We start from the raw sequence: 14,697 nt of genomic DNA, 5'->3' as shown, positions 1-14,697 counted from the left end.
TCGGGAGGCAGAGGCAGGTGGATCTCTGTGAGTTCAAGGCCAGTGTGGTCTACATAGTGAGTTCCAGGACAGCCGAGGCTACAGGGAGACCCTGTCTGAAAAAAACCAAAAAAAAAAAAAATTTTTTTTTAATTTTATGTGTTTGAGTGTCTTGTCTGCGTGTATGTAAGCGCACCTGTGTCATGCAATCCCCACAGAGGTCAGAAGAGAGCATCAAATCCCCTCAACCTGCAGTTACAGACAGTTGTTAGCTGCCATATGGGTGCTGGGAACTGAATCCAAGTCCTCTGCAAGAGCAGCCAGTGCTCTAAACTGCTAAACTAAACTGCTAAACTATCTCTCCAGCCGTTAAGACTGAAATTTGTAAACCTTGATATCAGATTAGACATCTGTTCTTTAGTTTTCTTTCCTACCTTGTTTTTTGTTTAGTAGTTTTCAAGATAGGAAGTTATAAAAAAGATTGCAGTACTATAGTTGGGAACTACCTTGAGTTTGTAGTTCTTGAAGCACTTTGCAGATGTTGCTATGTTTCAATAAATTTAAAGATTCTTTGAATTCACTGTGCCATCTCAGAGACTCCACATAGTTTAGGAAACTCAAATAGTGATCTTCAACTAAATCTTGCCTGTTTATTGGAAATAATATGTAAACTGTTTCCTAGAAATACTGCATGACTGTTGAGCAGCAGACCAGAAGAGCACCAAAGTAGAAAAGAATGACAGTGTAAGGTTGAATTTATGTGACTGCATCTATAAGGTAGCGATTTGGCACTGAATACTTTTTTTAAAGGTAGAGAAGAAGTAGAAAAGTATTCATAAGAAAACCCGTTACATCAGACCTACTTTTAGTGCACATGAGCAGTATGTGCTCTTTATTAATTTGGGAGAAGAGGGGAGGGAGAAGAGATAGGGACAGAGGAAATGAATGGATAGAGAGAAGACAGATTTTCTACCAAAAGGCAATTTAGAGTGACTGTTAATTAAATCTGCAAATACTTTTTTTTTTCGGTCTTTTTGAGACAGGGTCTCCCTGTAGCCCCAGCTGTCCTAGAACTCACTATGTAGACCAGGCTGGTCTTGAACTCACAGAGATCCGCCTGCCTCTTCCTCCGGGGTGCTGGGATTAAAGGTGAATGCCATCATGCCTGGCCTACAAAATATTTTAGAGCAATATTTACTCTCATGTTAGGCTGAATGAATGAGCACTTGCTGAGCCTACATGACATTAGCCATCAGTCCCAATCTACACTATGCCATGTATTTTGTCTTTAGTTTTATTATAGCTTCTAAGTGTCATAGGAAATTATTTGCGTCCCTTTGAAATTCTGCAGGTTGAGGTTGCAGCCTGTCTGGTGTTCTGAGAGGCAGAGTAGCAAATCATTCTGGCAAATTATAGAACACTGGCTGGTAATCATCCAACTGAAAAAAACTATAAGTAAAAATTGACAACTTTGAAAAATAACATGTACTTTTTCAGTGTGCCAGGAAGAATGGTGTAGATTGATTTGTTAAATGAAATTGCTAAAATAGCTCATTGGCTGTGTAACAGGTTTGGAATACATTTGTTTGAGTCTCATGATTAATTAGAGTCAGTTTCTGGTTTTGCTTAAATTGTTCCTCTCCAGATTGAGACTTGTCCTAATTCCAGTGTTCAGTTCTGTGGTTTGCTTTATTTGAACTTTAACTGTGACTCAGATTTTACCTTTAATAAGATAACATAAGCAACAGAATTTCAAACATTTTAAGATAGCTTCTCTTCTTTCAGATGGACCAGCTTTTAGGAAACATGATTGAGATGTGGGTTGATCGAATGGACAACATTACGCAGCCTGAAAGAAGAAAACTTTCAGCTTTGGCTTTGCTCTCTCTTCTGCCATCTGATAATAGGTGAGGAAATGGTTTCTTAAAGTTGGATTTATTTTAAACTATAACATCTTTTGGTGTTGTGGTGTATGCCTGTAATCCCAGCACTCTGGAGACTGAGACAGCCTAGAGTACATTGTATGACCCCGTTAGAAAATGGAGAAAGACACACACACACACACACACACACACACACACACACACACACACACACACACACACACACACACCCCAACAACAAAAAACAAAAAAGAACAAGCAAATAGTCTAATTATCCAGATATCTTTGAGTGCCCAGGAATCATGGCATGTTGCAATGGTACTGATTAGGTTTCCTAATTCGTGGCAGAATGGCTTCCTTTTTGAGCCATTCTACAGGTCTCCTATTTTTTTGTAGTTTGAATTTTAAGGACCTAAAAACAGCCTTGTAGACTGGATATTGTGTGAAAAGAATAATGACAGTATATTGGATCTTTACATTTTAGGGAATATTTAGAGAATGTATTACCTAGTAATAAATTAGTGACATTAGTCCAGTTTCAAAATCTGTATTTTTCCTTATATACTCTGGTATGTTTATTTAGGTAAAGAATACGTAATTATTTTGTTCTTGTATTGTAAGAGATAAAGTAATGGTATTGAGATTATTCAGAGATGGCTAGAAATGGCACAGGTTAAAGACTAAAAAGAAACCCAATTGTATCAGTAATATTTGTTGTGTATATTTCATGATAAAACCATTGGGAATGATATACATTATTTTGTATATGTCAACTGCCTTTAAAAAATCTATTTATTATTTTTATCATCATCTGTATTATGATATGTTACGGGTGTTGGCGGCAGGAATTGCTGGGAATATGTCGCTGCCCATATGTGGAGGTAAGAGGACAGCATTGTCTAGTCAATTCCTCTCCTTCCACCTGTAATGAATTCTGGGGATTGAATTCAGGTTGATGGGTTGTGTGGCAAGTGCCTTATCTGCTGAGTCGCCTCATTGGCCTGTCCTTTGCTGCGTTTTCTTGGCCAGTTTCTGAGCATAATGCAAGTTTTACAGTCTTCCTCCTCCCCTTTCTTTCTGGCAGTAGTGAAGTACAACCTCTTTTACTTTTTTTTAGCTGAAATAATTTTCAGATTCTAAATGTTTTTAGTTTCGATTTATCCACCCTTTTTTAAAAGCTTATATTATTTAGACAGAGGGTAGTACTTCAGCTAATTTTTGCATGAAAATATCTAGGCTTACTTACGTATACCTTCTTTTAATGATTTTAAAAGAATTTTTCTTAAAAGGCATATGTTAAACCAAAACTACTACTTGCAGGTTAGAATGATAGTAATTATTTGCCTTCTGCTGTTTAAAACAGATTCATCCCTTCAAAATGTTTTAAGAGTTTCACATATAAGTGCCCCTTGAAATTAACTACTTTAAGCATTTTGAATCTCCTTTTTAAGATTCAAGTGTACCACCAGTGGGAAATATAAGCCAGCTGAATAATTTAAAAAGAATCAGCAAACAGCTGGCTATGTACAAATGAGGTCTCACTTTCTTGGAAAAATGCCTTGTAATAAAAGTTTGTGGTGATCAGATTTACTAAGTCTGCTTAGATTGGACATGTTTCCCCCTATAATTCTCATTTATTGCAAAAATAGCCTATATAATAGTAGTATTGGGAAATTTATTATTATTTAGTTTTCTAAGTCATAAGTATGCTTTTATACATTAAAAAAATTTTGTTGTCATTTTTTTATTTGTATTTGTATTGATGTCTGGCTCTATAGCCCTCCCCTTGCAAACCTAAAACTCACTCTGTAGACCAAGCTAACATTCATCTTACAGTGATCCTCCTGCTTCTGCCTCTTGTTTGCTGGGACTGCAAGTGTGCACCACCATGCTCAGACATTTGATCATTTTTAAAGCATTAGACTAGTAGTAGGTTCCAAAAAATAACATTTTTGATGTATAGTTAAGTGAAAGTTTACAGTTACTGAACCACAAACACCATTTTACTTGAATTACAATTAGCTTAATATGATCATTGCTAAGTGAATATTTCGAATATGTATGCTTTTATTTGAATCTTTAAAAAAACTTGCACTTGATTTGTTTCTTTTAACAGTTATAATAAGCTAAAGATATACGACCATGTTCATGTAAGAATTTAAATGTGCTTGAGCATATTCCTTCCTGTATTAGTTACTTTGTTATTGTGATAAAATACAATGACAAAGGCAACTTACTGAAGAAAAGGTTTATTTTAGCTTATGGTTCCAGAGGGAGAGTCCATATTGGTGAGGAAGGGAATCATGGTGTCAAAAGCAGGAAGCTGAGATTCATTGGCACACAGGAAGCAGAGAGCAGGCAGGAAGTAGCGCAGGCTATAATCTTTCAGTGACTTTCTCCACAGCCTCCCCAAACTGTGCCACCAACTGGGACCAAGTGTTGAAATACCTGGGCCTATGGGGGCATTTCTCATTTAATATACCATGCTCTTTTCATCTTTTAAAGAAAATGAGTCTTTTATGAGATTCTTTTCCATACATCCTTAAGACTAAGAATTTAATAGGTTTGTACAGTAAGAATTCTCAAGAAAAAAGTCTTAGAAACTTAAAAAAATGTATTCTAATTCATATTAACCCAATTAAAGGGCTGGGGGTGCGGACAGCACAATATGGTAGTTTTTTAAGAATGAATTTTATTTATTACTTTTATTTTATGTGTATGAGAGTATTGCTTGCATGTATGTAAGTGTACCCGTGTCATGCAGTGTCTGTGGAGGTCAGAAGAAGGCGTCAGATTCCCCTGGAACTGGAGTGATGGATAGTTGTTAGCTGCCATGTGGGTGCTAGGAATCGAACCCAGGTCCTTTGTAAGAGCAGTCAGTGCTCTTAACCACTTAGCCATCTGTTCTAGCCCCAAATTTGGTAGTTTTTTAGTGTATCCAGAATTGTGTAACTATTACCACAATACATTAGGAAATAGCTTACTTTTTAGCATTGTTCTTCATTTCCTCATTCTTTCTGGCAACCTGTCATTTACTTTCTGTTTGTAACCATTTACTAGTATCCTGACTGTTCATATGTGGTCTTTCAGGACCAGCTTCTTTGTCTCAGCATAATGTTTTCAAGATTCATTCATATTGTAACATGCATTATTAGTATTTTCTTTTTTATTGCAGAGTAATATTCTTTTAAAATTTTTTTTGTGAATTTCATACATGAGTATTGCTTTTCATTATTTCTATCCCTCCAGTTCCCCCTCCAACCTCCCCAAACACTCTCAACTTGTTGTCCTCTTTGATTATTATTGCCTTTATCCTAAAGCTCACATTAAAAGAGAGGAGACTAGCATCCAACTGTCCCCTTAAAGGCCATGCCCTGGTAGCCTAGGACGGTTCTTTTACATGGGTTGCCTCATTCTTGTAATTGCAGTTCTGAGTAGAAAAGAAAATAGCAGTAAAATGATTTCTCAGAATTCCCTATCAGTATCCGTGCAGCTCTTTGGGCATTTAAGTGCTTTTAAAAAAATAATTCGTTAATTAATTTCCACAGAAGGTGATGTTAGCTACGAACAGTGACTTTATGATTATGTCTATTAGCTGCTGTTTAAAATTAGATGGACTAGTATGAGGACTCATCTATCATCGCCCAACTTCAGCAATTATGAGACCTATTTTCCATCTTAACCCATCTACCTATCTAGTTATATTGTTGGAGGATCTAGCAGCTTTACTAGATCTAGGCTTCACTTTTGGGGGTAAGCAATCTCATACCTTTCCTCCTCCTTCCATCCTCTTTTTTTGTTTCTTCCTTTCTGACAAGATCTGGCTATGTAATCCAGAATGGCCTTGAATTCCTAATCTTCCTGTCTCAGAATGCTGGGATTTCAGGTGTGTACCACAATGCCCAACACCAGTATTAATTTAATATATTTTTAATTGAAAGTTTTATTGAATTTTTGTGATTTTCATACTATATAGTTCAATGGCATTTAGATCCTCTCCCTTATCCGCACTTCCCCTCTTTATATGTGTGTGTGTGTGTGTGTGTGTGTGTGTGTGTGTGTGTGTGTATACACACACACACGAATGTCTTTCAATATGGGTCCATCTACTGGGCCCACGAAGAATCCCATTCCTGTAAGACACTGTCTCTTCCCATTCCAGCAGTAAGGTGTGGTAGTAGTATACCCGTTATCCCAGCTCTGGGGAAGTGGAGACCATTTTTCAAGTATTGGCCACCTAGCCTAGCCAAATTAATGAGCTTCAGGTTCAATGAGAGACCGTGTCTCAAAAAGTAAGTTGGAGAGTGATAGAGGACACTGACATCAATCTCTGGCCTCCATATGTGCATGTACATGTATACATATGTGTATATGCATACATGCTTGTGCATACACACATAAATACAAATGTATGGATGATAGCTAGAGACTTCATACTTAGATTTTGAATACCTCAAGTTTTCAGGGATCTGGCTTTGAAAAGAACTCTGTTTTTAAGTTGTAGCTATTGAGAAAATATATTAGGCAAACTGAATGCATTCTGAAAAAATAAGTTCCTGAGATTTCCTTTCAACAATGCTTTTAAAGGACAGATAAACTTGCTTCCTGTCTCACTGTTTCCTGTATCCATGGCAACCCATTTTACACATTGACTGTAGAGGAACCAATGTGAAGAGTGGCGTTTCCTGAGCAAATTGTGGCTTTAAAACTAAAAAAAGGTGGAGGCCTGGAGGTCCAGAGTGGCCCAGAAAGAAATGGAGTGGAGAAATGCTGCTCTTCAGAGTTAAAATGAAAATCTGTACTTGAACAAGTCAGTGGTAACATGGTTGCCTGGTTCCTGGTAAGAGTATTTGAGTATAGGCTTTTAGCTGGAATGAAAAATAATTGAATTTTGTGAAAAACTGTAGTTTGACTTTTCTGTAGTGTATTTGTATTTTCATAAGCTGTTATTTGATACTAGACTTTGTTGATTCTGGGACATATATCCAAAAATTGTTATCTCTACACCATTTTTTGCATTTGTCCTAGGCAATTGTAATACTTTATCTCAGTAAACACTTCATAGGTTATTAAATTTGAATTATTGTTGCCAAAGAGTGGGCTTAACAGGCTGGAGGTATTAGCTGTTCTACTACACTGTGTTACACTGTCACCATGGTATGGTTTAAGATGTTATTGGCTGATCTTAGTTTAAATAGAATGCAGAAGTTTCAGTACTTTGAAACTTTCATTTTAAGAACTTTCTGATGATTTCAGATTTTGCCTTCTCTTTATAGCCAATTCTGATACGATCAGAAAACCAATAACAGCTACATATGGATTATGATTTTTGTCTGCCTTGCCTATGATTTTTACCTGATATTTTGTATTACTTCATAAAGAGATATTAGGATGTTTATCTTTTTGCTAACTCTTCACTGGGAGATCAACTGACTTTGGCCTTTCATACTACACTGATTGTTTGTCAGCTTTTTACTGGGAGACAAACTACTTTCGGCCTTTCACATGTTCCTAATAACTTTCTTGAAAGTACAGTTTTTCTGTATGTAAGTAGAGAATATCTCTCATCTAAGTGAAAGAGAATTACCACTACTTAATTTTATTGTAACATTGTATTTGAATAATTGTAGTATTGTGGATGAATATCCAAAGGCCTTTGTTCAGTTAGGCCATTTATATTTTTTGTCTCAACAATTTTATAAAATACTTATGGCCTGAAATATTGAAGGGACTATCACAGCTTCATAATATGTATTTACAGTTTAATCGGGTATCTTCTGTTCTGAGAGGAATTTTTAGCAATCTGGTCTCAGTTCAATATCCAAGTCTGTAGAGGAATTGCCTCACTGTGCTTGGGTACCTTTGTCTGTACAGCTGTTCCCAGATCCTTGATTTATTGAACAAAAAAATTTTGAGGAGATCAGACTCAGAATTTCTCCATCTTGGAGCCCTTTTATTTATATCTAGAAAAAGTACCATTAAATGTACTTTAAAATCCTGAGACTATCCTATCACCCTTTTGAAATACCCCTTTGCATTTAAAAGTCTTATCAAAGTAGAATATGTCCTAAAAAATGCAACAAATAAAAATGTTACTAGGTGTGGGTTTAGTGAAGTCATAATTATTTAGAAAATTAAGTTCTGATCCAATGAGCTTGTTAAACAATTTATCTTTATATAGAAACAGAGCATTGAAAATGATACATTTGAAAACATGGGAGCACTTTGAAGATCCTTAATTTGTCATCTAATAATCTTACAGAATTACATCCAAGGGTCCTTAAGCCATTATCTTCATTTGACTCATCTTCAGGCAGATTCTAATCTTGGGAATGCAAACTTTGGGGTCTTCAAGACTGGCTAGCCTCTTCAGCCGTTACTGTAAACATCTGTTATCAGAATCCCCCTTCCATGTGTGGCAGAGTGTTACGTTATATTAAATGGACTGACGTTACAAATTGCATTTCCCTTCGACAAATGTATCCAGAGCTTGGATGTAAATTTTCTTCATATTCATCACAAGACCACTGCACTAATGATGTCCTGGCATAAAATAACCACAGATGGGAAACATTTGGAAAACACTGAGACCAAGAGCTTTACCATCTGGGAAGGAATTCGTACTTCACCTGCCAGTAGATTTGTTCAAGAAAATACCCTTGGTAATCCATTAGAGACTACTACGGTTTTACCTGTAGAAATACAGCTTTCTACTTCTGTTAACTTGAACTTGGAGAAAAATGGTGCTCTTCAGATTGATGCTGCTTCTATGTCAGGAGAAACATCTCTAATTTGTATCCAAGAAGTTGAGAAGTTAAATGAGGCTTTTGACATTTTGTTAGCTTTTTTCATCTTAGCTTGTATTTTAATAATCTTTTTAATCTACAAACTTGTTCAGTTTAAGCAAAAACTAAAGACACCAGAAAACTCAGTTGAAAATAGACTTGAATATTATAGCTTTTATCAGTCAGCAAGGTATAATGTAAATACCTCAGTTTGTAACACCTCCCCAAATTCTTTGGAAAGTGCTTGTTTGGAACAGATCAGGCTTCATAAACAAATTGTTCCTGAAAATGAAGCACAGGTCATTCTCTTTGAACATTCTGCTTTGTAATTAAAGTAAATATTGGCTATTTTAAAAAAATCCTGTTGTGCCATGTGGACCTAAATAAAATTAAATCTTATAGGATTATATACTTTACTTGGAAACAATAAATTATATGATTTTAGGATTATTAAAATGTTTACTAGTCATTTGTAAAGTGTATTTATTCTGCAGATATTTATATTACTGTATCAAGATCAGTGGCCAACTATTTACACACCGAACATTATGCTAAATGCTTCACAAATCGTGTTTAATCCTAAAGTCTTGTAAGGTTGCACTGTTGATATTTTACACATAAGGAAACAGTTTAAGAGTTTCCAAAATTCTTATAATTGATGACATATTTTAAGTCTTTTTGACTTGAATTTAGGGTTTTAACTTTATGCTCTTGCTGTCTAGACACTAGGATCAAAATTGTGAGAAATTACATGAGGTTCTTAGTAAAGCTCGAAGAGTAGAAGAAGACACACGTTACTGTACAGCATGGTAAGTGAATCAAACCTGTGGTGGTGCACACCTGTAATCCAAGCACTCAGGAAGCAGAGGCAGGCAGATCTCTCTGAGTTGGAGGTCAGCCTGGTCTGTATAGTGAGTTCTAGGCCAATCAGGATTACATAGTGAGACCTTGCCTCAAACAAAAGAAAAACACTGTATCGTGAAAAACACAAATTAGCCCAGTGAAGAGAATGATCAGAAGGGTTAATAAGCAAGAAAGAATTCTGCTTTTCAGGATCTAAAATTCAATATAGTTGTTTGGGAAGTCGTGTGAGATTCAAAGCTAAAGAGAGGCATCAAATGATGAATGCTATTATAATTTCATGCTCTTTTTTTATCTTTTTCGTGCTTTTTTTAAAAAAAATATTTTTTTATTTTATGCTTATGAGTGTATTGCCTCCATGTGTGTAAGTCCACCCATGTTGTGCAATGCCTGTGGAAGTCAGAAGAGGGCATTGGAGTCCAATGGAACTGGAATTATGAGCGGTTGTTGGCTGCCATGTGGGTGCTGGTAATCTAACCCAGGTCCTCTACAAGAGCAGTCAGTGCACTTTACAGCAGAGCCATCTCTCCAGTCCCATAGTTTCATGATTTATTCTGAGGCAATAGAGAGCTGTTGAGGATTTTAAGCAGTGGAGAGACACTATCACATTTATACTGTAGGAAGGTCACTCTTTCTGGAAGGAACAGGATTAACTGCATAGTAATCTCAACCTTTAATCCAGGGGCTGGAGGCCTCCGCAGGGTAGTGGCCAGGGAGGATGGATGGATCAAAAGCTGATGTTCTGAAAGTAAAGACTTAACTTGGTGAATGATTGAGGGGTAGCAGGTGAAGGAGAAGTCAAAGATGCTAGGCTGTTTTCATAGGCAGCTTTGTGCTGCATTGATGGAGCCAAGGAATAAGAGGTGGATGGGGCAAGATAATTTAATTTTAGATAAATAGAATTTGAGATTCATGTATATGTAATATCTGCAAGCAGAAGTTCAGGACCCAAGATTTATCGGTACATTCAGTAATTTTTCACCTTTCATCATCTTAGAACATTGAAAATAAACACTCCTTAACAGAACCCATAAGCACTTAGGCTGCAATTTTTTGTTGTTGTTGTTAGTTTTACTCTAAAATTTATTTTAATTTTTAAATTTAAAATGGAACTTCAGAAGAAAGTGATTTTTTAAAATTATTTTTTAATAAATTTTTTTTTAAAAATGATTTATTTAATAACAACATACTTAGAAGAAGCATATCATTACAACACAGTTGACATATTCAATAACGTTTTCCTGAGGTAGGATGCATCTCTTTCAAATTTGGCTGTAAATTTTTAGGTTTACAGTTGAATTATTACAGTTATACAGTATTGTACTCAGTATAAACCCTATAAGACATAAAATTGAATGAGGTTTTAACCTTTAAAAAAGATCTCCATTTCATTATTAAAATATACTGTTTCACACACACAAAAAACTCATTTTTAATGCAACTAACATGTAGATGTTTGCACATGTGTCTCTAATCTCTATATATCTGATAATTACTAGTCATAGTCAGTTACTTTCTGAGATCCTTGGCACCTGAGGATGGCTCTAAAGTCATCAGATAGATTTCAGTGATAATGTTTTTCACATCTACTATTTAACATGAAGCAAATTTTTATGCTTTTTCCTCAAATATAACTCTTTTATTTATTGATTTGTTTCATGTGTATTTCATACAGAACATCCCAAACAATCTTACTCATCTATATACCCACATCCCAAGATCCCAAGTGACACCCTCCCATGTGCCCCCCACCCCTTGCTGGAGCCCATAAACTCTGTCATCCCTATTACTGTTCATTACTGTTCACTGTGTTGTCAGTGCCCCCAGCCGTTCCCCAGTGCTTATCCATCCACTGAATCTAGTCAGCCTATCTAGAGTTCCTTGTTTCAGGAAGATCAGCTCTTCCTCATCTAGCAGCAATCAGTTGCCAATATTCCTTTAGATAAGATTGGGGTCTGCTGTTCATTTTCCCAGTTCTATGCTGGGTTACTGTCTGGGAGTCTCTTGGGCCACCCTGGTCAACAACTCGAAGGAAGGTATCTCCTGTCTGGTATTGTTTCTTGTTATGTAGCCTTTAGCTATGTATATGGACTCTTAAAGAATTATACTGATTCCTTTAATCTTTGTTTATATTTTCATTTTGGGTGTTTAAGACCATACAGTTGGCCCAGATAAACCAATTTATTTTTACTCCTAAGGTCATTTGAGGATATGTTCCTTGGGTCACATGGGCTTGGGAGGAGCCCCTGGCTCCTTTCTTTTATGAGTTCCATCTATGTGAAGATAAGTCAAAGGTTCTGCTTTTCTGTGGCTGGCTCCACTTGGAAGCATAGAGGAAATGTTTCCTCTGTGTTGACACTCCTCTTTGTAGACTGGACACTGGTTCAAGTCCATCTGGTGGGGTCTCCATGGCCTCCTTGATCAAGAGGACAGGTGACTCCCCATAGTTACAGGACATTTTGAGAGATGCTCCGCAGACTCCTGGTACTTAGTCGACCTTGGAGGGTGAGGAGCAAAAGCTGTCTTTTATGTCCCTCTGACCAAATTGGTATAGGCCTCAAAGTATGTCTGTTAAACATCCAAGAAGGTTAGTTCCACCAGTCTGGTACTTTTAATTTTCATGTACTATGTCTATAAAGCTTGGGCAAAGACCAAAGGTTCTCAGATAAACCTTGACTAGACATATATTATGTTCTTTGAGCTAGTTATATGTATAATTTGTCAGTAGGTTGTTGGACTAATATGATTCCCTCTGGTTTTTGAAAACTAGTTAGGTATTATTTATCTCTTTCACTGTCTAACCCTTCCACATGGTTTCCCCATTTAAAGTGCCCCCATTTTTCCCATTTCTCCCTTAACAATCCCCTTCTCCTATGGTCCCACCTCTCTTCAGCTCCTTCTTTCCCTTTATCCCCAAGATTCCTTGTATAACCCTTCCTCCTCCTCCCATTTAAATAACCCTATTCTTATCCCTATCTCCCTTATCAACACCTGTTTCCTACTGTTCTTCTCTTTCAGATTCTTTCTTTTCCTTTACCTCCCTGATTCCTTTTCATTATCCTGGTTCCTGTAGTTATGTCTGGATACATACTCACTTATCAGGATTTGGTGCTAGGATCCACATATGAGGGAGAACATAGATGTCATTTTTTTCTGAGTCTGTGTTACTTAGTATAATAATTTCTAGTTCCATCCATTTACCTGTGAATTTCATGATTTCATCTTTCTTTACTGCTGAGTAAAACTCCATCATATAAATGAATCATGTTTTCATTATCCACTCGTCAGTTGAGGGACACCACCTAAGTTGCTTCCATCTCTTAGCTATTGTGAAAAGAGCAGAAACAAACATGAATGTACAAGTGTCTGTGCATTACGATTAGTTCTTTGGGTATGTGTCAAGGATTGGTGTAACTGGGTCAAGTAGTAGGTTCATTTTTAGTTTTTAAAGAGTTCTCCACACGGCTTTCCATCAGCAGTGGATAAGCATTCCCCTTTCCCCACGTCGTCTCTGACATTTGGTACCATTTGTTCTCTTGATCTTAGCCAGTCTGACTGGGGTAAGATGAAATCTTAAAGTGATTTTAATTTGCATTTCCCTAATTACTAATGATGTTGAACACATTTTAAGATGCTTCTTAGCCATCTTTAATTCTTCTTTTGAGAATTCTCTGTTCAGCTCCTTAGCCCATCTTTTAATTGGGTTACTTCTTGTCTTGACTCTGTTTTTTGAGTTCCTTCCTTATATATTCTGGATGTTAAACTTCTGACAGATTTGTTCTTGGTAAAGATTTTTCCTGTTCTGTGGGTTTGCTGTTCACTTCCTTGGGTGTTTCTTTTGATGTACAGAAGCTTTTTAGTTTAATGAGGTCCCATTTGTTGATTCTTGACCTTGTTTCCTGAGCAATTTATGTTCGGTTTGAAAATCCTTCCCTACACCTATATCATGTAGGTTATTGCCAATGTTTTCTTCTAATAGTTTGAGAGTTTCAGGCTTCACCTTAAGGTATTTGATCCTTTTGGAGTGACTTTTGTGCAAGGTGAAGGATAGGGGTTTGGTTTCATTCTTCTACAGGTGGAGATTCAATTTTGCCGGCACCATTTGCTGAACATAACGTCTTTCCTCCAGTGAATGTTCTTGGCCCCTTTGTCAAATATCAGGTGGATGAAATTTCAGGTACTCATATTTGGGTCTTCAATTTTGTTCCATTGATCTGTGTGTCCGTTTTTGTGCCAGTACCATGTTGTTTTTATGACTATAGCTCTGTAATATAGTTTAAAGTCTGGCATAGTAATCCCCCCGCATTTTTAGTGCTTAGAGATGCTTTGGCTATCCGAGGTCTTTTGTGCTTCCATATGAATCTTAGGTTGTTTTTTTTTTTTTTTTTTCCAATTCTGTGAAGAATGTCATGGGGAGATTTTGATTGGCATTGCATTGAATCTATAAATGGCTTTTGGTAGGATGGTCATTTTTACAATATTACTTCTTCCAATCCGTGCGCATGGGAGGTCCTTCCATCTTCTGATATCTTCCTCAATCTCTTTCTTGTAAAGATTTAAAATTTTCATTTTAGAGGTCTTTAATGTCTTTGGTCAGGTTTATTCCAACATATTTAATTTTTTTTTGTAGCTATTATGAAAGGGAGTGTTACCATGTACTCTTCTCTCTCTGATTGCTTCTTATTGGTATATAGAAAGGCTATAGACTTTTGTAGGTTAATTTTGTAACCTTCCACTTTAGTGAACATGTTAATAATTTCTAGGAGTTTTCTGGTGGAATTTTTGGCATCTCTTAGATATAATATCATATCATCTACATAAAGGGATAATTTGATCTCTTCTTTTCCAATTATTTCTCCTTTAGTTTTCTTCTCTTACCTTATTGCTCTTGCAAGAGTTTCAAGTACTATGTTAAAGAGAAGTGGGGATAGCAGGCAACCTTGTCTGGTTCCTGATTTCAATGGGAATGCTTCCAGTTTTTCTCCATTTAGAATGATGTTGGCTGTGGGTTTGTTATATATGGCTTTAATTATGTTGAGGTATGTTCCCTCCAGTCCAATTCCCTCTAGGACTTTGAACATAAATGAATGTTGAATTTTGTCAAAGGCCTGTTCTGCATCTATTGAGATGACCATGTGATTCTTGTCTTTGAGTCTTTTTATATGATTTACGATATTTACTGATTTACG

At 36.4% G+C, this 14,697-nt stretch overlaps 2 protein-coding genes across 4 annotated transcripts in view; both read left to right on the top strand.

Moving 5' to 3' along the window:
- Positions 1–14,697, top strand: part of Ipo11 (importin 11) — a 232,719-nt gene that overhangs the window by 146,780 nt on the left and 71,242 nt on the right. For all 3 annotated transcript variants that reach the window (XM_008856308.2, XM_029557873.1, XM_029557874.1), the window contains one exon: positions 1,765–1,886. In XM_008856308.2, the coding sequence (XP_008854530.1) occupies positions 1,765–1,886 (122 nt within the window). The remainder of the gene's footprint in view (positions 1–1,764; positions 1,887–14,697) is intronic.
- On the top strand, positions 8,379–9,015 carry Lrrc70 (leucine rich repeat containing 70). Its single transcript, XM_029557880.1, has one exon. It carries the CDS (start codon positions 8,398–8,400, stop codon positions 8,974–8,976), a length of 579 nt encoding a protein of 192 aa, XP_029413740.1. The 5' UTR covers positions 8,379–8,397; the 3' UTR covers positions 8,977–9,015.

Source organism: Nannospalax galili, unplaced genomic scaffold, assembly GCF_000622305.1.
Source record: "Nannospalax galili isolate Female #2095 unplaced genomic scaffold, S.galili_v1.0 scaffold751, whole genome shotgun sequence".
Lineage (NCBI taxonomy): Eukaryota > Metazoa > Chordata > Mammalia > Rodentia > Spalacidae > Nannospalax > Nannospalax galili.
This window is presented reverse-complemented; position numbering and strand designations above follow the sequence as displayed.